Below are 26,214 nucleotides of genomic sequence, written 5' to 3' on the forward strand. Positions count from 1 at the left end.
TTGTTCAACTGCCGTGTAAAATACCGTGTAATTTGTGCTCAGAAACGTTTTCAAGTGAAAATGACTATTATTTACACAAAGTTGTTCACGTGAAAGAGAAACACGGAACTTCGACGCAAGTCAAGTCAGTTAGTAATAAGAAAAGGTGCGATATTTGTGGGAAGTTCATTGCTTTGAGGCAACTGAAGAAACATAGAAGGACACATATCTAGTGTTATTTTAGTTATGTTTGACTGTTACCAAGAAAATTTAAATAAATATTTTTATGCAGAATTGTGTTTTATTTTTATTTTTTTTAAAGTGTCATTACCAATTTATTACAACTTGTTTTTGTGTAAGATAAATAAATACTTTAACATGTGGTGTTTTTCCCATTGGTTTTTGAAAGGGGGCTTGGGAAAGTTTATTTTGTGCACGGGCGAAGCGAGTGATATATATTTTTACTTCTGTCAAACTTTTAAACAAGTGTTTGTGTGAAAAATGTGTAGCTTTGTCTTTGTATTTTTGGTAGGAATAGATGCAATTGTAGCCAAGTGAAATATTTGTGTCAGTTTTTAATTAAGATTGTCTTTATCTTCCAGACTGGACACCGAAGTGCATCCTAATCCATTCGAATGCAAAATTTGTAATAAATCGTTTCCTAAACGAGCGAAGTATACCAGACACATGAAGCGACACAGAGAGAGAAAACACAAATGTCCCTTGTGCGATTTGATGTTTCACCAGCCATCAGAGGTGAAAGTCCATGTGAGAAACCGGCACGAAAACTCGTCGGTAGTGAACTGTCCTCTTTGCAATTACACGTTCAAAACTAAAGGGGCTCTTAAAGTTCACACAGTRGTCCACCACACTAGAGACTATCCCTTCAAGTGCGACTTGTGTAATAAAGGTTTTTTATCGAAGAAACTTGTGACTCAGCACAAGAAAACCGACCATGAAGGTCTACGACTAATTTGCTCGGTTTGTTCAGGCATATTCAAAAATCAGGCTAACTTTCAACACCATATGGCTCGACATAATCCAGATCATGTTGTAACTAAATACACCTGCAAGGAATGTTTGAAAGTTTTGGCGAGTTGGGAGAGTTTGCAGAGACACATGAAAAAGCACAGTGAGAAAGCGAACAGTGTTTGTGATATTTGTGGAAAAACTTTGACGTCTTTGAGTGGTTTAAAGGCTCATAGGAAAAAACACACAGGCGAGAAGAATTACATGTGTGAAATTTGTGCGAAAGCATTTACAACGAAGCAGTTGTTGGTGATGCATATAAGAGTGCACACTAAGGAGAAGCCATTCAAGTGTATAGAGTGCGAGAAAGGGTTCTCTCAGAAGAACAGTCTTAATATTCATATGCGGACTCATACGGGCGAAAGGCCCTACGAATGTCAATTGTGCAACAAGAAATTTGTTTCAAGAACGGCCCTCAATAGCCATAAATGCCAGATTTAGTAAATTTTCGCCTAAATTTACGTAAATTTTAGAACACATAAAGTGAAATGTTTGAATTATGTCCAATTTTTATTTATGATTAAAATGCAATAAAAAATAATTTTGTTTCATTATTTTTTTAATTAGATGTTTCATTTCAGGCACAACTTGCTCATCTTAGTGAACAAAAAAGTGTTTGTGTGAAAAATGTGTGATTTAATGATTTGTTTTTTAATTATTTTTTTGTTTCAGATTGGGAATAGGAATACCTAAAAATCCATTCGAGTGCAAAATTTGTAATAAATCGTTTCCGAAACGAGAGATGCACACCAGACACATGCACCGCCACAAAGAGAGGAAACACAAGTGTCCTTCGTGCGAGAAGATGTTTCACACAACGTCAGAGGTGAAACATCACATAAAAAACCGACACGACGACTCTCCAGCAGAGAAATGTTCTATTTGCAATCACGTGTCAAAGACTAAAGGGGCTCTTAGGGCCCATATAATCATCCACCACACTAGAGACTACCCATTCAAGTGCAACTTGTGTGATAAAGGTTTCATGTCTAAGTTATACTTGGCTCGTCACAAAAGAATCGATCATGAAGGTCTACGACTGATTTGTTCGGTTTGCTCAAACATGTTCAAAGACCCGATTTATTTCCAACGCCATGTTGCTCGTCACAATCCTGATTATGTCACAACTAAATACACTTGCAAGGAATGTTTGAAAGTGTTGGGGAGTGCGGAAACGTTAAAGAAACATATGAAACGACACAGGGAGGAAGGAAAGAGTGTTTGTGATATTTGTGGGAAAACTTTTGCGACTTCGGCTAGTTTGAAAAATCACAGGCAACAACACACAGGCGAGAAGAATCACATGTGTGAAGTGTGTGCTAAAACATTTGCAAGGAAGGAGTTTTTGGTGATGCATTCAAGAGTTCATACCAAGGAGAAGCCTTTCAAGTGTATAGAGTGTGACAAAGCGTTCACTCAGAAGAACAGTCTTAATGTTCACATGCGGACGCATACGGGCGAAAGACCCTACGAGTGTCACTTGTGCAATAAGAAATTTGCCTCAGGAGCTGCACTCAAAAGCCACAAATGTCAGATTTTGTAAAGTTTTTTTTTGTATTTGAGATTCATAGTAAACTTTAACACCAAACATGTTTTTTCTTTTTTTTTCGTGCATTTTCATTCTATTTATAATAAAAGCATGTTAGCTTGGTTCTTTTTTTGTAACTTGATCTTTTACTTCAGACACAACTTTTTTTCTGTTTCTGTCCAAGTGTTCGAACTGTGATCAAACCTTTACGTTGCAACAAATCAAACATGAAAAATTCTCAAGGCGTTTTGCAATTTATGCGATTTTCCGACTCTAGACAACACCAGACTTCGCTTACATGTTATAAGGATTTTCCTTTTATGTGCGAAGTGTGTCATTGGGGTTTTCCGAGTCAAGGAAATCTTAATAGTCACATGGAGCGTCGTGTGCCAAATCTGTTCAAAAGAATTTAAAAATCCGAAGTCTGTTTGAGCTCATGTCCTCTGACACGACCCTGAACACATTCGATCGCGTTTACTTGCTAAGTGTGTTTTAAGGTCACACACAGATTTAAAAAACACATGCAGATGCATACAGGGGTGATGGAAACTTTCGTGAATATGGAGGGTTTGAGTAAGCATAAAAAGATACAGACTGGGTAGAAGGAATATCTGTGTGATGTCTGTGGCAAGTTTTTTACTACGAGGAAAAACTTATTGGGGCATTTCAGAATGCATACGAAGGAGAAACTCTATAAATGTACAGAGTGTGATAAGTCATTTTCGCAAAGTGGCAGCTTGAAAATCCACGTCCGGTGTCGTTCTGGAGAAAGACCAATCCTGTAGTCAGAAATTCGTATCAAACTCTGCTTTGTTTAAACGGAACTGTTGTGTTTTGTAATTTCGATGAAAATAAAATTTTTGTTCAAGGGTGCGACATTATTTATTTCACTCTTTATTCGTTAAGTTTTTGTTTTTAGTATTTCTACACTCACGTTGTTCCTTTCTTACAGATACATCTTTGCTGCTCCTCGAAGTTCGTATCAGTGCGAAGTCTGTTTCAAAATCTACCCTTCTAATAATTTGCTACGCAGACATAGTCTGCGCCATAGAGAGAAAAAATTCAAGTGTCCTCAATGCGATTTGATGTTTATTTTACCATCGGAACTAAACAAGCATGTGCAATACCAGCATGACAAAATCTTACGTGCCTTTTGCGATCTTTGCGACTACGCAACGCAGGATAAAACCCGACTTCAGATTCACATGATTCGCCACCACACGAGAGATTTTCCCTTTAAATGCGATGTTTGCGGACAGGGTTTTATGAGTCGAGGAGATGTGATTAGGCACAAAGAGATCCAACACGAAGGTGTTGTATTAGTGTGTCAGTTTTGTCAGAAAACTTTCAAAGATCGAGATTATTTTCGTCTGCATGTGATACGACACGATCCTGAATACGTCGCTACTGCGTATACGTGTCAGGAGTGTTTCAAAGTGATGCACACGAAGCAGAGTTTTAAAAGACATATGAAGAAGCATGCATTTCCAATGGAGAGTTATGTGTGCGATYTTTGTGGTAAAAGTCTAATGACGATGCAAACTTTAAAGAATCATAAGAAGACACATTCAGGGGAAAAGAAACATATTTGTGAAGTGTGTGGCAAASGGTTTACTTTGAGAAAAATGCTAGTGGAACATATAAGAGTGCATACGAAGGAAAAACCATATGTTTGTGTTCACTGTCAGAAGGGGTTTTCTCAGAAAGGCAGTCTTAATATTCACATGCGGTCGCACACTGGTGAAAGGCCCTACAAGTGTGAAGTGTGCAATAAGCAGTTCGTGTCCCGCTCTGCTRTTAATAGTCATAAATGTTCAGATTAAATTATTTTTATATTTTGTATCGATGTTGTTGCAATAAATTTTACAAGATTCGTACTATTAATCATTTTGCTTTATTAAATAATACTTGTTTCATGACTTTGTATGTTTCAGATGGTTTTTGGACGAAAATCAGCTCGAATGCAAAATTTGCGATAAAACATTTTCAACTAAAGACAAACTCACCAGACATGTCGCTAGACACAAAGATAAAAAACACAAGTGTCTCAAATGCGACAAAAAATTTCACACAAAAGCTGAATTAAAAATCCACACAAGCAACCGGCATGAAAGTCTGGGAGAACGAATATGTTCCATTTGCAATTACCAAACAATCACAAAAGTGGATCTTAAAAGACACATAATTGTTCATCACACTAGAGACTTTCCGTTCAGATGTGATTTGTGTCTTAAAGGTTTTATGGCTAAGGGACCTTTGGCTCATCATAAGAATGTCGTTCATGAAGGAATGCGCTTGGTTTGTCCGGTTTGCTCCCAAATACTCAGAGACCCTTTCAACTTTCGGCACCACCTGGCTCGGCATGACCCCAACCACATTGAGGAAAAATTTACCTGCAAGGAGTGTTTTAAAGTGTTGGGGAGTGCCAACGGGTTGAGGAATCACATGAAAGTGCACAGTGAAGGTGCAGGTTATGTTTGTGATGTGTGTGGAAAGACTCTCTCGGCTTTACAGACTTTCAAAGATCATAGAAAAATACATACAGGTGAAAAGAATTTTGTGTGTGAAGTGTGCGGGAAGGCTTTTAATAAGAGACAATTACTCAAGACTCATATCAGAGTGCATACGAAAGAGAAGCCTTATAAGTGTGTCGAATGTGGCAAAGCGTTTACGCAGAAAGGGTCTCTTACTATCCATATGCGGTACCATACGGATGAAAGACCCTACAAGTGTGATCTGTGCTCGAAACAATTCATTACGAAAACTGTCCTTAACAGTCATAAATGTAAAGGCGCTGTATAAGTGTTGGAGTGTTTTATATTTTAAAGAGTTGTTATATTTTTACAATAAATTGCTGTTTTATTTAACTTGTTTTGTCATTATTTGTTGGCCTTAAAGTACTTACTCATAAATTACTCATGGAAAAAGAAACACAAATACTTTTGCATTTGCAGATTTTAKATTTTTTTGGTAAAATATGTTTTTGTTTGCTTATAGGCTTATGTCGACAAACACGTCCTATGAGTGTCAAGAATGGAAGCCAAAAATTAAATGTTTTTTATGCGACCAATTGTTTGTTTTTRCGTGTMAGGTYAAGAAACACATATGGCGTTATCACAAAAGAGAAAATAAGTATTTTTGTAATAACTGTGATRATAAAACATCCGACGTCCATAAGCTTAAAATTCACGTAATTCGCAAACARACGAYAGATTTTCAATTTAAATGCGAAGAGTGCAATAGGGGTTTTTTCTCTGAAAAGACATTGGCCGCRCATAAGGAAGTTGCTCATGGTGGAAAGAGATTTGTTTGCGAGCTATATTCGAAGATGTTTACTAGTGATAGTGGTTTTAAAAGACATGTAAAACGGCATGATCCTAATTATGTCGAGAGGATGTTTCCGTGTTCWRACTGCTCGAAATTGTTTAATGAAAGAGGTCATTTGAAGAGACATATAGAAACTATACACAGTGGTAGAGGAGGAAGATATGTTTGTAATATTTGTGGGAAAAGACTGACGACTAATACTGGTTTGAATAATCATAAGAAAATTCATACTGGTGAGAAGAATTTTGRATGTGATGTGTGCGGGAAAGCTTTTGTTGGGAGAACCTCATTTATAGATCATGCTAGAGTGCATACTAAGGAAAAGCCGTTCAAGTGTACAGAATGCAATATGGTATTTTCTCACAGTTCTACTTTGGAAAGTCACAGAAAAYTACATGCAGGTGAGAAGAATTTTGTTTGTAAAGTGTGCGGCAAAGCATTTGTTGCTAMAAACACTCCTAAAGTTCATACAAGAGTGRACACTAAGGAAAAACCCTTCAGTTGTTCTAAATGCGACAAGGCATTTCCTCAGAAGTGTTACCTCAATATTTATATGAGGTACCATACTGGCGAYAGACCTTACAAATGTGATGTGTGTCATAAACAGTTTATAACTAAAGGAGTTCTTAAACATCATAAGTGTAACAGTTTAGAGTAAGAGATTTTTGTTAGTTTTTGACTTGGTGGAAATGGAACGGAATGCGTTTTTATAGTCTCACTTATGTATGATAAAATAAGATTAAAAAATAAAGAGTTAATTGAATTTCTAATGTTTGTATTTTATTATCTCGTACTTCGTTTTACAGTGTTTTTCTTTTGGTTTTCCTCTTTTGTCAAATGTATTTCACTATTACTCAAAACGATTTCATTTGATATATTAATGTCAAAGCGACATAGATGAGAAATAGTGAAATACATTTGACAAAAGAAGAAAACCAAAAGAAAAACACTGTTATGCAATAAATCAGATATGTTTTTTTTAGATATTGTTTTGGTACAGTGTAATTTTGTATCAAATTTTGCATTTTGTTTATTTTACTAAAATGTGTACGTTTCAGGTTTAAATCACCAAGCATCACTGCTAAAGAATCCTACAAGTTTTTTTGTAAAAATTGTGATTACAAAACAAACAACAGCTCTAGTCTTCGGTATCACGTAATTACCATGCATACAAAAGCTTTCCCGTTGAAATGCGAAGTGTGRAATAAGGGTTTTATGTGTAAAACGACATTGGCCACTCATAAAGAAGTTGCTCATGATGGAAAAAGATTCGTTTGCGAGTTGTGTTCGAAGATATTTAGGAATCATGGAGTTTTTAAAAGTCATGTAAAACGACATGATCCTAATTATGTCGAGAGAAAGTTTCCGTGTTCACACTGCTCGAAATTTTTTACTCAGAGAAGCCATTTGAAGACACATATAGAGACTATACACAGTGATGAAGGAGGAAGATATGTTTGTAATGTTTGTGGGAAAATAGTGACGACTAATACTAGTTTGAACAACCATAAGAGAATACATACTGGTGAGAAGAACTTTGTATGTGACGTGTGCGGCAAAGCTTTTGTTCTGAGACGCACACTTGAAGTACATACTAGAGTGCATACTAAGGAAAAACCGTTCAAGTGTACGGAATGCGACATGGCATTTTCTCAGAGTTCTACTTTGGAAACTCACAGAAAAATACATGCTGGTGAGAAAAATTWTGTATGTGAAGTGTGCGGCAAAGCATTTGTTGCTAGAAACACTCTTAACGTTCATACTAGAGTGCACACTAAGGAAAAACCGTTCAGTTGTTCTAAGTGCGATAAAGCATTTCCTCGGAAGTGTTATCTCAACATTCACATGAGATATCATACTGGCGAAAGACCTTACAAATGTGATGTGTGTCATAAACAGTTTACTACTAAAGGAGTTCTTAAACATCATAAGTGTAAGAGTTTAGTCTAAGAGATATTTGGTGTTTTAATAAAGTTTTTGGGTTGGTGGAAATGGAACGGAATGCGTTTTGATAGTCTRACTTATGTATGATAAAATAAGATTAAAAAATAAAGAGTTTTTTTGAATTCCTAATGTTTGTATTTTATTATCTCGTGTCTCGTTTTAATGCAATAAATCAGGTTTTTTTTGATATTGTTTTAGTACAATGTAATTTTGTAWTAAATTTTGCATTTTGTTTATTTTACTAAAATGTACACGTTTTAGGTTTAAATCTCCAAGCAACACTGCTAAAGAATCCTACGAGTGCCAAGTGTGCTTGAAAGTATTTTCTTCTTCTGAACAGCTAAGCGATCATAAAAGTAGCCATCGGGAGGGAAATCAAAAGTGTCCTTTATGCGACAAAACATTTCTTCTATTGTCTGCAGTAAGGAGACACATATTGCGTTATCACAAAAAAAATATTAAGTTTTATTGTAAAAACTGTGATTACAAAACAAACAACAAATCTAGACTTCAGCTTCACTTAATTAGCAGACATACGAAAGCTTTCCCGTTGAAATGCGAAGTGTGCAATAAGGGTTTTTTGTCTAAAACAGCATTGGCCACTCATAAAGAAGTTGCTCATGATGGAAAGAGATTTGTTTGCGAGTTGTGTTCGAAGATGTTTATGAGTTATGACTGTTTTAAAAGACATGTAAAACAACATGATCCTAATTATGTCGAGAGGAAGTTTTCGTGTTCACACTGTTCGAGATTGTTTAATTATAAAGGTCATTTGAAGAGACATATAGAAACTATACACAGTGACGAAGGAGGAAGATATGTTTGTAATGTTTGTGGTAAAAGATTGACAAGTAATACTAGTTTGAACAACCATACGAGAATACATGCTGGTGAGAAGAACTTTGTATGTGACGTGTGCGGCAAAGCTTTTGTTCTGAAAAACACCCTTGATGTACATACTAGAGTGCATACTAAGGAAAGACCGTTCAAGTGTACGGAATGCGACATGGCATTTTCTCAGAGTTCTACTTTGGAAAATCACAGAAAAATACATGCTGGTGAGAAGAATTTTGTATGTGAAGTATGCGGCAAAGCATTTGTTGCTAGAAATACTCTTAAAGTTCATACTAGAGTGCACACTAAGGAAAAACCGTTTAATTGTTCTAAATGCGACAAGGCATTTCCTCAGAAGTGTTATCTCAACATTCACATGAGGTATCATACTGGCGAAAGACCTTACAAATGTGATGTGTGTCATAAACAGTTTATTACTAAAGGAGTTCTTAAACATCATAAGTGTAAGAGTTTAGAGTAAGAGATTTTTGGTAGTTTTTGACTTGGTGGAAATTGAACGGAATGTGTTTTTATAGTCTCACTTATGTATGATAAAATAAGATTACAAAAATAAAGATTTTATTGATTTTCTAATTTTCGTGTTTTATTATCTCATGTCTTGTTTTGATGAAATAAATGAGGTATGTATTTTTTGTTTATATTTTTATATAGTGCTTTTATTTCAAAAGGAACCAGTCTCAATAACTTTTGACATTGAGTAAATGTATTTTCAAGTAAAAACGGGTCGATTAGGATCGCGAGGGGGAAGTTCAAAACTAACATTAGTTACATTTTAAGTTTCATCCTCTAATCGCTAGCCACCCCTACTTTAAATCTTTAAATTGCATCCTCTACTTTTTGAAACATTTGGAAAGGGGGAAAATGTCGATTCGTTTTTGAGTTTGGGGTAGTTTTGTTTTTGAAATGTTTAGTTCTAGTAGCCTTTGATTGAACTCAGTTTAATTTAAATAAAAAATATGTTGATTCGGGTTCCGATGGGAGACTTTAACATAAAATACTATTTTAGGTTCCATTCCCTAGTCGCTAGCCACACCTGCTTTAAGATTTTAAATAGCACGCCCCCACTTAAAAAAATATAACTCAAAAACGAAAAGACAAAATATATTTTTTTTATTTACGGTTAGATAAGCTTTTTCTCGACTTTCCAAAAATTTTCAATAAGTTGGGGGTGCTATTTAAAATTTTGAAGTAAGAGTGGTTGGTGACTAGGGGATAAAACCTAAAATGTATTTTATGTTGGTTGTGAACTCTCCCATCGCAACCCAAATTAACATATTTTTTATTTAAATTAAATTGAGTTGAATCAAAGGCTTCTAGGACTCAAAATTAAAAAAAAAAACACCCTTAACTGAAAAACGATTCTATAAAATTTTTTTTCTTTGACAGTTACACACGCTCACTTTTTCCCTTTCCGAAATTGTTTTAAAAATTAGGGGGTGCCATTTAAAATTTTAAAGTTGGGATGGCTAGCGACTAAGGGATGAATCCTAAAAGGTATTTTATGTTGGTTTCGAACTCTCTGCTATCAGAATCAACATATTTTTTATTTAAATTAAATAGAGTTGAATCCACTGCTACTAGGACTACAAATTTCAAAAATTAAACCACCCCTAACTGAAAAACAAATCGCCAAAAAATTATTTTTGACATTTGATACGTTATTTTTTTTTCCTTTTCAAAAATGTTTTAAAAAGCAGGGGGGAGCTATTTAAAATTTTAAAGTAGGGGTGCCTAGCGACTAGGGGATGAAACTTAAAATGTAACTAATGTTGGTTTTGAACTTTCTCCTTGCGATCCTAATCGTTTTTGTTTGAAAATACATTTACTCAATGTCAAAAGTTATTGAGACTGGCTCCTTTTGAAATGAAAGCCCTGTATATTGTTTTAGTAGAATGTACTTAATTTTGTATCACATTTTGCATTTTGTCTATTTTACTGAAATATGTACGTTTCAGGTCTAAATCAACTTACAGCACTGCTGAAGGAACCTACCAGTGTCAAGTGTGCTTGAAAGTATTTCCTTCTTCTAGAAAGCTAAATCAACATTACACAAGACACCAGGAGAGAAAACAAAAGTGRCCTTCATGCGAAAAAACATTTATTCTRRCGTCTGAAGTAAAGCAASACATATTGCGTTTTCACAAACGAGAGAATAAGTTTTTTTGTAATAATTGTGATTACAAAACATACAACAGCTACAATCTTCAGTGTCACATAATCAGCAAGCATACGAAAGATTTTCGGTTGAAATGCGACGTGTGCAATAAGGGTTTTCTGTGTAAAAAAAAATTGGCCGTTCACAAAGAAGTTGCTCATGAGGGAAAAAGATATGTTTGCGAGTTGTGTTCAAAAATTTTTATGGTTTATTCAAATTTTAAAAGTCATAAAAAAGAACACGATCCTAATCATATCGTGAGCATATTTTCGTGTCCATACTGCTCGAAAATATTTACTACGAAAATCGGTCTGAAGAGACACGCGGAGAAAATACACAGTGGTGAAGGAGGAAAATATGTTTGTGATATTTGTGGAAAAAGAATGATTAATCAGAGTAGTTGGAACAATCATAAGAAAATACACGCTGGTGAGAAGAATTATGTCTGTGAAATGTGTGGCAAAGCGTTTACTACGAAATTGACACTTAGAAATCACATTAGAGTACACACGGGGGATAAACCATTCAAGTGCACCGAATGCGACAAGGCATTTTCTCAGAGTGGTTCTTTGGAGAATCACAGAAGACGACACACTGGTGAAAAGAAATATGTTTGGGAAGAGTGCGGAAAAGCGTTTATTATGAAAAGCTGTCTTAGAGTCCATATTAGAGTGCACACTAAGGAAAAACCATACAAGTGTCCAAAATGCGACAAGGGATTTGCTCAGAGCAGTGATTTGAAGATTCATTTGAGGTTCCATACTGGCGAAAGACCTTACAAATGTGATGTGTGTAAGAAGCAATTTGTCACTAGAACAGTTCTTAATGGTCACAATTGTAAAGGTTTAGTAGTGTAAGCGTAGAAACAAGAAAATGTAATTTGAGCAAAAATTGAAAATTGCGTGTTTTTTATTGATCCAAGATACATAGTACGACGAGGATAATAAAGACTTTATGAATTTTATCTATTTTTTTAAATATTTTATGTCTTCAAGAATGACTGAAAATTTTTGGTTTACACTTGGACAAATTTACTTTTGATTACAGTTGGTGTTTTAATAAATTTTTAAGTAAATGCGTGTACTTTATTGGTTCAAGATACGACCAGGATAATAAAGAGTTTATGAATTTTATTATTATTTTTTTAAATATTTTGTTCTTTCAAAAGATTTCTGTTATGGTAATAATTTACACAAGTGTTCTCAATGTGTTGGGCATTTTGATTCTTGAAGTAATATAATTTTTAGTGTTTTAACAAATGTTTTAGGTTGGTGGAAATTGAACTGAACCTTTTTTGTGTTAAAATTAGATAACAAAAGTAAGGAATTTTTTGAATTGTATTATTGTGTGGGTCTGGTTTTAATTAAATAAAACAGGTATGAATTTAATTTTTAAACATTGTTTTAGTACTAAACCATCTAATTTTGTACCAAATTTTGCACTTTGTTCCTTTTACTAAAATATGTACGTTTCAGGTCTAAATCGCCAAGAAGCACTGCTAAAGAATCTTACGTCTGTAAAATCTTGACAATATTCTCTRCTGCTAGAAAACTAAGTAGTGATAAAACAGGACAAGGGGATGGGAAACAAAAGTGTGTTTATTGCGACAAAACATTTATTTTACCGTGCGAATTGAAGAAACACATATTGCGTTATCACAAAAGAGAAAATAAGTTTTGTTGTAATATTTGTGATTACAAGACAAACAATAGCTGTAATCTTCAATTTCACGTGATCAACATGCATACGAGAGAGTTTCTATTTAAATGCGAAGTGTGCAATAAGGGGTTTGTCTGTAAAAGTAAATTGGCCGCTCACAAAGAAGTTGCTCATGAAGGAAAAAGATTCGTTTGCGAGTTATGTTCAAAAATTTTCATGAGTTATCGTAATTTTAAAAGTCATGTAAAWGAACACGATCCTAACCATGTCGTGAGCAAATTATCGTGTCCATACTGCTCAAAAATATTCACTACGAAAATCGGTTTGAAYAGACACGCAAAGAAAGTACACAGTGGTGAAGAAGCACAATATGTTTGTGATATTTGTGGAAAAAGAATGAAGAATCAGGGTAGTTTATACAGTCATAAGAAAATACACGCTGGTGAGAAAAATTTTGTATGTGAAATGTGCGGCAAAGCGTTTACTACGAAATTGACACTTAGAAATCACATTAGAGTACACACGGGGGAAAAACCATTTAAGTGCCCCGAATGCGACAAGGCATTTTCTCAGGGTGGTTCTTTGAAAAGTCACAGAAGACGACACACTGGTGAGAAGAAGTACGTTTGTGAAGAGTGCGGCAAAGCGTTTATTGAGAAAAACTCACTTAGAGCTCATATTAGAGTACACACAAAGGAAAAACCWTACAAGTGTTCGAAATGCGACAAAGCATTTGCTCAGAAGTCTTATCTCAGCATTCACATGAGGTTTCATACGGGTGAAAGACCTTACAAATGTGATGTGTGCAACAAGCAATTTATCACCAAAACTATTCTTAATGGTCATAATTGTAAAGGTTTAGTAGTGTACTCCTAGGTTTAGAAATGACAAAATGTAAAAAAAATTGTTTTTTCCCTTGGACAAATATACTTTTGATAACGAGTTGGTGTTCTAATAAATTTTTAACTTAGTAAAGTGTAAATAAATTAGTGTTCTCTGTTGATCTAACATGTGATAAGATGACGAGGATAATAAAGATTTTATGGAAACTTTTGTTTTTGTGTTTTTTTTAGTATTTTTTGTTGTTTCATTGTATTAAAATTGTTCCATTTGTGGTCATTTTGGTATCGATTTTTTGTTTAGTGTTTTCGTGAGAAACACGTATATTTGATCAATTTTGTTAAATATAATTATTGCATTTTATATTTTGCTCACATTTGTGCATGTATGTTTTAGATGTGAACTGACAAACACTAGAGGTGCAGATTTCTACGAATGCCAAGTTTGCTTCAAAGTCTTTGCTTCTGCTCTTCAGATTCGTAAACATAAAATAAGACATCAAGAGAAAACACAAAAGTGTTCTTTTTGTGATAAAATGTTTATTTGTTCATTTGAATTAAAAAGTCACATGTCTAAACAACACTTGCAAGCGGAGAAGTTGTTTTGTGACACTTGTGATTTTGAAACACACTGCAAGATTAAGCTTCGAAATCACATAATTAGAAGGCACACTCATAATTTTCCGTTTAAATGCGAGGTTTGTAGTAGAGGTTTTTGCTATAAATATGAATTGATTCGTCACAAAGAAGTTAATCACGAAGGGATGCGATTTGTTTGTCACTTCTGTCTCAAGGAATTCAAGACGTATCAGCAGATGAACTTACATGTAGAACAACACGATTCTGATAACCTAGGAATTAAATTTCCTTGTCCAGAATGTTCCAAGGTTTTGTGCAGTAAAGCTTCTTTGAGGACGCACGTTACAAAATTCCATATGCGTAAGAAAAAAGGAAAATATAAGTCAATTGGTCTTTCACAAAGAAGTTAATCACGAAGGAATGCGAATTTACATGTGAAACAACACGATTTTGATTTTTCAAGAGTTAAATTTTTGTGTCGAGAATGTTCGAAGGTTTTGTGCGATTAACGTACTTTAAGGAATCATATTGAGAGGATTCAAACTGGTGAAGAAGGAAAATATGTTTCTAATTTTTTTCTATTTGAAGTAATATAATTTTTGATATGGGATGTGTGTTTTAATTTACCTTTTCAGTCTGGTGAACATCTAACTGAAAGCCGTTTCTTATATTATATTCTTTAATTTAATTTAAATGATATGTCAAAGTAATAAAGACTTTTTGTTTTTGTGTTTTTTAATATTGTTTTATTATACTAAAATATGTGCATTAGGATGTTTTTTCTAATGAACTTTTTAAAGATTTTTTGTGTTTGTTCGTTCTATTTCTACTCATTTTGTGTCTGGATGTTTTGGAATTGATTTTTCTGCTTGGTGTTTGTATGAGAAACACGTCWATTTTATTAATTTTGTTAAATACAATTTTTGCGTGTATGTTTTAGATGTGAACCGACAAACACAGGAGGTGCAGATTTCTACGAATGCCAAGTTTGCTTCAAAGCATTTGCTTCTTCTGATAAGCTTCGTAATCATAAAAAAAGACATAGAGAGAAAACACAAAAGTGTCCTTTTTGTGATAAATTGTTTGTTTTTGCATCTGAATTAAAATTTCACCTGTCTTATCGACACTTGAAAGTGGAGAAGTTTTGTTGCGACGCTTGTGATTATAAAACGTACAGCAAGAATAATCTTCGATATCATACAGTCAGAAGACTTACTCATAACTTTCAGTACAAGTGCGATGTTTGCAGTAAAGGTTTTTCCCTGAAAAATTAATTGATCCGTCACAAAGAAGTTAATCACGAAGAGATGCGATTTCTTTGTCAGTTTTGTGCTAAAGAATTCAAGGGTTATCGACAGATGAAATTGCATGTAAAACAACACGATTCCAATTATGTTGAAATTAAATTGTCATGTTCAGAATGTCCGAAGGTTTTGTGCGGTGAACGTAGTTTGAGGAGTCATATGAAAAACATGCATAGGGGTGAAAAAAGAAAATTTGTTTGTGAAATTTGTGGGAAAGAATTGGTGACTATTACAAGTTTGAGAGATCACATTAAAATACACACTGGTGAGAAGAATTTTGTTTGCAAAGAGTGTGGCAAAACTTTTACTACAAAACAGTTACTGAGAACTCATATTAGAGTACACACAAAGGAAAAACCTTTCAAGTGTACTGAATGCGATAAGGATTTACTCAGAAAAGTGATCTTAACATTCATATGCGTTTACATACAGGCGAAAGACCTTATAAGTGTGATGTCTGTCAGAAGCAGTTTATTACGAGTAAAAAAGCTTTTCTCAATTCTCATAAGTGTAAAGGTTTAGTGTGAGAGAATTCTGTTGTGGTCATTTTTTAATTTTTTCATATTTGAAGTAATATAATTTTTGTTAAGCGATTAGTGTTTTAATTTACCTTTTCAGTCTCTTCAGTCTAAATAAATTACAGCATACTAAAGGTTTTATGGGATTTTTGGTTTTTGTGTTTTTTTTTAGTATTTAATGTTGTTTCAGTTCTATTTGTACTATTTTTGCATTTTCACGTTTTGGAATCGATATTTTTATTTGGTGTTTGTAAGAAGTAGGTAATACGTGTTTACGTATTGTTGATTAATTTTGTCAAATACAATGTTTTTATTTAATATTTTTCTCACATCTCTTGTGTATGTTTTAGATTTGAACCGGCAAACACTAGTGGTGCAGAGTTCTACGAATGCCAAGTTTGCTTCAAAGTATTTGCTTCTTCTTATAAGCTTCGTAAACATAAAAAACGACATCTAGAGAAAAGACACAAGTGTTCTTTTTGTAATAAAATGTTTATTTTTGCATCTGAATTAAAAGTTCACATATCTCAGCGACACTTGCAAGTGGAGAAGCTTTCTTGCGACAGTTGTAATTATGAAGCGCGCGACAAGCGTAGGCTTCAAGATCATATAATCAGAAGGCATACTCATATATTTGAGTTTAAGTGCGATGTTTGCAGTAAAGGTTATTCCAAGAAATGTGAGTTGATTCGTCACAAAGAAGTCGAACACGAAGGGATGCGATTTGTTTGTCACTTTTGCTCCAAAGAATTCAAGCAATATCACCATATGAAATCGCATGTAAAAAAACACGATTCTGATTATCTTGGAGTTAAATTTCCGTGTCCAGAATGTTCCAAGGTTTTGGGTCGAGAAAGTACATTGAGGACTCATATTGAGAAGTTCCATAGGGGTGAAAAAGGAAAATATGTTTGCGATATTTGTGGGAAAAGAGTGATGACTAATGCTAGTTTGAACAACCATAAGAAAATACATGCTGGTGAGAAGAATTTTGTTTGCAACGAGTGTGGCAAAGCTTTTATTACAAAACAGATACTTACAACCCATATTAGAGTACACACTAAAGAAAAACCTTTCAAGTGTACCGAATGCGACAAGGCATTTTCTCAAAAAAGTAGTCTTACCATTCATGTGCGGTATCATACTGGCGAAAGACCTTATAAATGTGATGTGTGTCATAAGCAGTTTATTACCAGCACTGTTCTTAATTCTCACAAGTGTAAGGGTTTTGTGTAAGAGAATAGTTTTGTAATGTGTAATTTGTAATTATATTTTTTCAAATATACTCGGTAGTTTTTTTTTATACGTGATAGTGTTTTATTTTACCTTTTACATTTAGTGAACAACTAAATGTCGTTTTTGATTTTCTTCTTTAATTCTGAATTGGAATTACAGGGTAATAAAAATTTAGTTTTTGTTTTTTTTAGTAGTTTTGCGTTTTTTTTTTTGGTGTTATCTGTGAAACACGTTTTACATCTAGGCTGGATTATAAATAATACTTCTTGGAACCAAGTTGCACGGGTTATGTCATATATTTATAATTAAGGTGACCAACAATCCTGATTTACTCAGGAGATGTTTAGGTTTTTATTATGTTGTCCTCTTTTACGTTTATGTCCTGATTTGTCCCGATTTAAGGATAAATAAACCTAAAGGTGCAGTTTTTTGGGATTTCCATTTGCAGTATAAACAAAGTGTTTTTCAAGTAAAAAAGTTTTCTTTTTGACTCAATTTACTGAAAATACAAACACCTAAAAATCGCTTATAGTGACCAAATGAAGTATTAATTTGGCTTGTATAGATTTAAAAAAATGTTTGCAGAGAATGAAGGGACTTTCAAAGCAATGCATACAGAAAAAAAATTGAAAGTAACACAAAACAATGAATTAATAATATGTTAATTATTAGATCAAGTTCCAAAAATTTGTTTTGTTTTTCATGTCGATACTTTGCATCTTATACTCGTATTCTTATCATATTTTCTTCTTTTTGTTTTGTGTTCTGGAATACAGTTATAATTATTTTTAATAATGTCCCGATTTTGAATTTTTTGATGTTGGTCACCTTAATTTATATTGATTCTAAAAAAGTGCTTACAATAAACTGTTCAACTTTCATCAAAGAAATATTGTCATATTTAAAAAAAAAGTTTTTTTATGTTTTATGTATTTTACTAATTTTGTTAAATATAATTTTTGCAGTTAATATGTTTCTTTATCCATTTGAATTAAATCGACACGTGCAAGTGGAGAAGTTGTCTTGTGCAACTTGTGATTTTCAAACGCACATCAAGAGTAGACTTCGAAATCACATAATCAGAAAGCATTCTCGTAATTTTGAGTTCAATAAAGGTTTTTGCCATAATCATGAATTGATCCGTCACAAAGAAGTTAATCACGAAGGGATGCGATTCGTTTGTTAATTCTGCTCCAGAGAATTCAAGTATAATCAGGGATTTGTGTAAGAGAATTCTATTATGGACCATTTGAATGTTTCTAATGTATAATTATTATTTTATTTTTTAAATTTGAAGTAATATACTCTTTGATAAGTCATTGTGTTTTATTTTACCTTTTTGGTTTGGTGCTGAATGTCGTTTCTGATTTTGTTCTTTAATTCTGAATGGAAATTACAGGGTAATAAAGATTTTGTGGGGTTTTTAGTTTTTGTATGTTTTCTGTAGTTTTGCGTTTTTTTTATTTGGTGTTTTATGGGAAACACATTTTAGATACAGGCTGGATTTTAAAAAATACTTCTTGGAACCAAGTTGCACAGTTTATGTCATCTATTTATTTTGATTCTAAAAAAGTGGTTACAATAAATTGTTCAACTTTGATCAAAGAAATATAGTCATACAAAAAAAAGCTATCGCTTTGGGGCGTTCTTTATAATTTAGTTTGTATGTTTTTTATGTTTTATATGTTCTACTAATTCTGTTAAATATAATTTTTTCATTTAATTTTTGTCTAATTTGTACATATATGTTTTAGATGTGAATCGACAAACACAGACTGCTACGAATGCCAAGTTTGCTTCAAAGTATTTGCTTCTGTTCTTCAGATTCGTAAACATAAAAGAAGACATAAAGCGAAAACTCATAAGTGTTCTTTTTGTGATAAAATGTTTCTTCATCCATTTGAATTAAAACGTCACATGTCTAATCGACACTTGCAAGTGGAGAAGTTGTCTTGTGACACTTGTGATTTTCAYACGCACGACAAGAGTAGGCTTCGAAATCACATAATCAGGAGGCACACTCGTATTTTTCAGTTTAAGTGCGATCTCTGCAATAAAGGTTTTTGCCATAATCATGAATTGATTCTACACAAAGAAGTTAATCACGGAGGGATGCGATTCGTTTGTCAATTCTGCTCCAAAAAATTCAAGAATTATCAGCAGATGAATTTACATAAAAAGCAACATGATTCTGATTATCTAAGAATTAAATTTCCGTGTCCAGAATGTTCTAAGGTTTTGTGGAGTAAATATTCTTTGAGGGCGCARGTTAGAAGCATCCATAAGTGTGAAGAAGGAAAATATATTTGTGATATTTGTGGTAAAAGATTGAAGTCTAATACTGGTTTAAACAAGCATAAGAAAGTACATACTGGTGAGAAGAATTTTGTATGTAAAGTGTGCGGTAAAGCGTTTGTTGCAAGTGATACACTTAGAAGTCATATTAGAGTGCACACTAAGGAAAAACCTTACAAATGTACCGAATGCGACAAGGCATTTTCTCAAAAAACTAGTCTTACGATTCATGTGCGGTATCACACTGGTGAAAGACCTTACAAATGTGATGTGTGTCACAAGCAGTTCATTACCAGAACAGTTCTCAATTCTCACAAGTGTAAGGGTTTAGTGTAAGAGAAATTGGATCCTTGTAATATGTAACTTTTAAATTTTCTCATTTTTGAAGAAATATAATTTTTGATAAGGAATTGGTCTTTTAATGAATCTTTTCAATCTGAATGCTGTTTCTCATCTTATTTAAGATAATATAAGAAGGATGAAGAATTTTTTGAGTTTATTATGTTTGTGTTTTTTTAATTGTTTGATTCTAAAGGTTTTCAACGCAGTTGAGAAGGGATTTTTTTAAAGGACATTTACATGAGGTGTACAAGAAAATCTTTATTTGTGTGAGAAGTAATTTCTACCAAATCGCTTCTTACTGGTTCAAAAAGCAAATGCAATGTACCTCTCAAACTGAGATGAACTGATGTGATTTACTTGCAGATTATTGTAGTAAAGCAATGCATTTCTCTAATTAAATGGTATTTTAATAAACGTTGTCTTTTAATTATTTTTGTAAATAGGTGTTCTTAACTTTAAGAGCGATTTATTTTTATCGCTTTCGCTAATTTAAGTATGTTTTAGATCCAAATCGTCGAACAAGATTGCTGATGGCTTACGAGTTTACGAGTGCAAAGTCTGCTACAAAGTGTTTGTTACTTCTCGTCAACTTACTAATCATCGTGTAAGCCATCGAGAGAAAAAATACAAATGTCCTTCTTGCGATCGAATGTTTATTCATCAGAGTGAAGTAAAATTTCACGTATCTATTCAACACGTGAAAGAAAAGAGTTTCTCTTGCGAATTTTGTAATTACAAGACGGCGAATCGTTTTGTGTTCAAGAATCATGTAATCAAAATGCATACCAAAGATTTCAAATTCAAGTGTGATGTGTGCAACAAAGGTTATATTGATGAACCGAGCTTGACTCGTCACAAACAAATTGCTCATGAAGGTTTGAGGTTTGTTTGCGAACTCTGTTGTAAAGAGTATAAATATAAAAAAGATTTTGAAAGACATGTCAAACAACACGATCCTAATCATGTCAAGATCAAACTTCCGTGTCCCCACTGTTTTAAATTGTTTACTAGGAAATACGAATTGAAAAGACACATAGACAACGTACACTGTGATGTTGGAGAAAAATATGTTTGTGATATATGTGGTAAAACAATGTGGAGTAAAAATGGATGGGATATACACAAGAAGATACATTCTGGTGTGAAGAATTTTAAATGTCAGTTTTGCGTTAAAGCGTTTTTTACGGGAGAGGCACTTAAAAAACACACTAGAGTTCACACTAAAGAAAAACCTTTCAAGTGCATCGAATGTGAGAAGACATTTACTCAGAGTAGTAGTCTTAACAATCACATGAAGTACCATACTGGTGAAAAGCCTTACAAATGCGATTCGTGTAAGAAAGAGTTTGTCACCAGAAATTATCTTAAGACTCACAAATGTACTTAATGGTTGTGTATGAGTAGATTTTGAGCAATAAATGTTTCAACTTAAATGTGTGTTTTATTAAAGCTTTCCGAAAACTCATTTTGGATGAAAGATTTTAGTATATCTTTCTGTTTCAGATCTGAATCGCCGATTAAAACTGCTGATGGATTATACAAGTGTCAAGTTTGCCAAAAAGTGTTTTCTTCTTTGGTTCAGCTTTCTAGACATCAATTAAGACATCAAGAGAAAAAACATAAGTGTTCTTTCTGCGATAAGATGTTTGTTTTTCTTTCGGAAGTAAAAGCTCACATATGTGTATATCACACGAGAGAAAAAAACTGGTCTTGTGACTTTTGTGATTTTAAAACAGGAACTTGGTATTCACTCCAGAATCACGTAATTAGAAAGCATACAAGAGATTTTAAATTTAAGTGCGATGTATGCAATAGCGGTTATACTCGTGCTAAGGAATTGGCTAATCACAAAAAAATTGCTCATGAAAGTTTGAGATTTGTTTGCGAATTTTGCTCTAAAGTGTTTAGAAATTATCCTGCTTTTAAGGTCCATGTAAAAAAGCACGATCCTGATTATATCGAAATGAAGTTTCCGTGTCCTCACTGTTCGAAAGTATTTAACAAATACACTTTGCGGAAACACYTGAAACTTGTGCATAGTYGTGAAGGCAGTAAATATGTTTGCGATATRTGTGGGAAAAGAGTGACAAGTAATACTAGTTTAAACAATCATAAGAAAGTACATGCTGGTGAGAAGAATTTCGTTTGTGAAGTGTGCGGTAAAGCGTTTGTTGCAAGAAATACACTTAAGAATCATATTCGAGTGCACACTAAGGAAAAACCTTACAAGTGTACRGAATGRGACAAGGCGTTTTCGCAACAGGGTGGTTTGAGCWCTCATATGAGYTGTCATACTGGTGAAAGACCTTACAAATGCGATTTGTGTAAAAAACAATTTATTGCGAAATCTCGTCTTAACACTCATAAGTGTGAGGTTTTGTAGAAGTAGAATCAGATAAACCTTAAAAGTTTCGTGACCATTATTGTACTTCTGAAAGTTTTTAATTATATTTTAAGCAATATGCTTTTTAAATTAGTGTATTAATAATTTTTTCAGTCGTACCTACCTACTTGTTTTTTATTTTGGTAAATAGATGTTTTTTTTTTAAATTTCACTAAAATATGTCTGTCTTAGATCTACAGTTGAATTACAGCGATACGAATACAATTTTTTTTTTAATTTTTCATCAACTTTCTAAGCATCGAGTAAGTCATCGAGAGAAAAAATACAAGTGTTTTTCATGCGATAAAATGTTTATTTATATGTGTGAAGTGAGAAATCACATATTAGTTCAAGAAAAAAATCTGTCTTCTGAATGTTTGTAATTACAAGGCAAGGAATAACACGTAAGGAAGCACGTAATCAGAAGCCATATTAGGGATTTCTAGTTTAAGTGCAAAGATTTTTATCATACACAGATTTTGGCTCATTATAAACATAGTACTCATGTAGGTTTGAAGTTTGTTTGTGAATTTCGCTCTAATTTCTTTTAAAATTGTAAGCATTTTCAAATTTATTTATAACAACACGATTCTAATTATGTCGAGACCAAACTTCTATGTTCCCATGTWTTAAACTTGTGTTTTATTAAAGCTTTCCGAAATCTTATTTTGGTGGATATTTTAGTAACTTTTTCTGTTTCAGATGTAAATCGCTGAGCAAAACTACTGATGGATTATTCGAGTGTCAAGTTTGCCAAAAAGTCTATTCTTCTCTTGCTAAGCTTAATAAACATAAATCACGACATGGAGAGAAAAAACATAAGTGTTCTTCTTGCGATAAGAGGTTTGCTTTATCTTGGGAATTAAGAACTCACATATCTGTATGGCACGTGGAAGAAAACAACTTGTCTTGTGAATTTTGTGATTATAAAACAAGAGGTAGCAATTCACTCAAGAGCCACGTAATTAGGAAGCACACCAGAGACTTTAAATTTAAGTGCGATGAATGCAATAGCGGTTATATCTGTGCAAAAGATTTGACGAATCACAAAAAAATTGCTCATGAAAGTTTGAGATTTGTTTGCGAATTTTGCTCCAAAGTGTTTCGAAATTGTTATAATTTTAAGAATCATGTGAAAGTACACGATCCTGATTATGTTGAAATGAAATTTCCGTGTCCTCACTGTTCGAAAGTATTTAAGAAATACGAATTGCAGAAACACGTGAAACTTATGCATAGTGGTGAAAGCGGTAAATATTTTTGCGATATTTGTGGGAAAATATTAACGACTAATACTAGTTTAAAAAATCATAAGAAAGTACATAGTGGTGAGAAGAATTTTGTATGTGAAGTGTGCGGTAAAGCGTTTCTTGCAAGATATACACTTAGAAATCATATTAGAGTACACACTAAGGAAAAACCTTACAAGTGTATCGAATGCGAGACGGCATTTTCGCAGAAGAGTAGTTTGAACATTCATATGAGGTATCATACTGGTGAAAGACCTTACAAATGCGATTTGTGTAAAAAACAATTTATTACCAAATCTGTTCTTAATACTCATAAGTGTAAAGGTTTTGTGGCAGAAACTAGATAAATGTTAAAACTTTTGTGACTATTATTGTATTTTTGACAGGAAATTATATTTTACGCAATTTTATAGTAAGTTTGTGTATTAATAAAACCTTCATAGGTACTTTTTTTTATTTTGGTAGATAGATGAATACTGCTTCCAGTGTTATGTTTTCAATTTTTCTAAAATATGTTTGTTTTAGATCTACTGCAGAATTACGAGGATACGAATGCAAAGTTTGCTACAAAGTGTTTTGTACTTCTCAGCAACTTTCTAAGCATCGAGTAAGACATCGAGAGAAAAAATACAAGTGTCCTTCATGCGATAAAATGTTCATTTATCAGTATGAAAAGATAAATCACATAGCGGTACAACACGTGGAAGTAAAGAACGTGTCTTGTGAATTTTGTAATTACAAAACAACGAATAACACTGCACTTAAGAAGCATGTAATGAGAAGCCATACTAGGGATTTTAAGTTCAAGTGCGATGTCTGTAACAAAGGTTTTTATGATACACAGACTTTGGCTCATCACAGAGATAGTGCTCATGAAGGTGTGAGCTTTGTTTGTGAATTTTGCTCTAAATTCTTTAGAAATTATAAACATTTTCGAATACATTTAAAACAACACGATCCTAATCATGTCGAGACCAAACTTCCGTGCTCCCAATGTTTTAAATTGTTTACTAGGAAATACGAATTAAAGATACACATGGAGAACGTACACAGTGGGGCAGAGGGAAAATATGTTTGTGATATTTGTGGAAAAAGAATGAAGGCTAGTAGTAGTTTGCAAAAACATAAGAAAATACACACTGGTGAGAAGAATTTTGTCTGCCAGATATGCGGAAGAGCGTTTATTGGGGCACAGGCACTTAAAAGGCACATTAGGGTGCACACTAAGGAAAAACCTTTCAGTTGTACCGAATGCGACAAGGCATTTTCCCAGAAGTGTAGTCTTAATATTCATTTAAGGTATCACACTGGTGAGAGGCCTTATAAATGCGATCTGTGTAAAAAGCAATTTGTTACCAAATCTCTTCTTAATGTTCACAAGTGTAAGGGTTTTTTATAAATAACATAAGCAGTTTTGTCTAGTATAATATTTTTCAAAGTTGTTAATTATATTTTAAGCAAATGATGTTAATAAAGTTTCGAGAACTACTTGCTGTTTATTTTGGTAGATAAAAAATGAATGAAATACAGTAGAAGGTTGCAAAAACACAAGAAAATATATGAACAATGAGTAAACATAATAACAAGATGTTTGAGCCAATAAACTTTTTGTAGTAAATTGGTGTTTTAATAAATCTTAGAGGACTATTATTTAATGTTTTTATCGTACTTTATTTTTTTGACTAATTTTGTTTTCTTTTAGATCGACTAGCAACGCTGTTGGAGCGGCTTTCGAGTGTCCAGTGTGCTACAGAGTGTTTTCTTCTTCTCTTAAACTCTCTAAACATAAATCAAGACATCGAGAGAAAAAGCACAAGTGTTCTTATTGCGACAGAATGTTTCTTCACCTTTTTGAAGTAAAAAAACATGTTTCTGTGCGACATCTGAAAGAGAAGAATCTTGTTTGCGACTCGTGTGATTACAAGACACACTGCAGCACTGCTCTTCGACTACATGTAGTCACTAAGCACACGAGAGATTTTAAATATAAGTGCGAAGTGTGCAATAGAGGTTATTCCATTGCAGGTCATTTGGATCGTCATAAAAAAGTTGTTCATGAAGGTTTTCGATTTGTTTGTGAATTGTGTCCTAAAATGTACAAGAATGAAATTCTATTCAAAAAACATGTAAAACAACACGATCCTAATTACGTCGAGACCAAATTTCCTTGTCCACACTGTTCGAAAGTTTTTAACAAAACTGCTTTAAGAAACCACATCAATTTGATGCATAGTGATCAAAAGGGAAAATATGTTTGCGATATTTGTGGGAAAAGAATGACAACTAATTGTGGGTGGTACAACCATAAAAAAATACATGCCGGTGTGAAGAATTATGTGTGTGATGTGTGCGGCAAAGCGTTTACCTCGGGGCAGTCACTTAAAACTCACATTAGAGTGCACACCAAGGAAAAGCCTTTTAAGTGCCTCTTATGCGAAAAGGCGTTTTCCCAGAAGAGTAATCTTAACATTCATATGAGGTATCACACTGGGGAAAGGCCTTACAAATGCGATTTGTGCAAGAAGCAATTTGTTACTAAAACTGTTCTTAATGGTCACAAGTGTAAAGGTTTTGAATAATAATCAATTATTGATGTTTAATACTCATACTAGTAGAATAAATTATCCAAGTTCCACCGATTTTTTTTTTACTTTAAGCTTTTTTTATTTTGTTGCATTTGCTTGACATATATTCGACTTTTGTTTAATTTATTTGCTACATTCTTTTAATTGTAATTTATATATGTATGTTATAGTTTTTTACTACAAAGTAGGTATCGAAAATGAAAACGTTTACATGATTTTTTTTGGTAAAATAAATGGTTAAAAGTCCACCAATTTTTGTTTTGTTGTTGATCTCAGTACGCATTTTTTTCTATATTTATTTAAGTTTATCTATACTTATTGATTGTTGTAATACTGGATTAAAAATTTYAATAAACATATTTTTTAATATTGTATACGTGTTTTTGTTAAATTACGTAGGTTTTAAA

General features: G+C 33.3%; 1 protein-coding gene across 36 annotated transcripts in view; it reads left to right on the forward strand.

Annotated features, from left to right (window-relative positions):
- LOC123012734 (zinc finger protein OZF-like) overlaps positions 1-26,214 on the forward strand; it is a 92,877-nt gene that overhangs the window by 27,869 nt on the left and 38,794 nt on the right. The window contains exons 4-5 of one of the 36 annotated variants that reach the window (XM_044414816.1): positions 5,534-6,264; positions 8,069-8,139. The exons of 22 other annotated variants lie outside the window; for them this stretch is intronic. In XM_044414816.1, the coding sequence (XP_044270751.1) occupies positions 5,534-6,264; positions 8,069-8,124 (787 nt within the window). In that variant the 3' untranslated portion in view covers positions 8,125-8,139. Of the gene's footprint in view, positions 1-581; positions 1,465-1,680; positions 2,567-3,488; positions 4,375-4,470; positions 5,354-5,533; positions 6,265-6,921; positions 7,848-8,068; positions 9,138-10,617; positions 11,711-12,292; positions 13,396-16,066; positions 16,968-20,093; positions 21,023-22,674; positions 23,585-23,747; positions 24,637-24,924; positions 26,180-26,214 lie in introns of those variants that run through there. 13 more of the 36 variants (XM_044413427.1, XM_044413597.1, XM_044412549.1 and 10 more) reach the window with 13 other exon arrangements.

This window comes from Tribolium madens, unplaced genomic scaffold (assembly GCF_015345945.1).
Source record: "Tribolium madens isolate multiple individuals breed KSU strain unplaced genomic scaffold, Tmad_KSU_1.1 Scaffold_11;HRSCAF=98;Tcas5.2_LG3b, whole genome shotgun sequence".
NCBI classification, from domain to species: Eukaryota; Metazoa; Arthropoda; class Insecta; order Coleoptera; family Tenebrionidae; genus Tribolium; species Tribolium madens.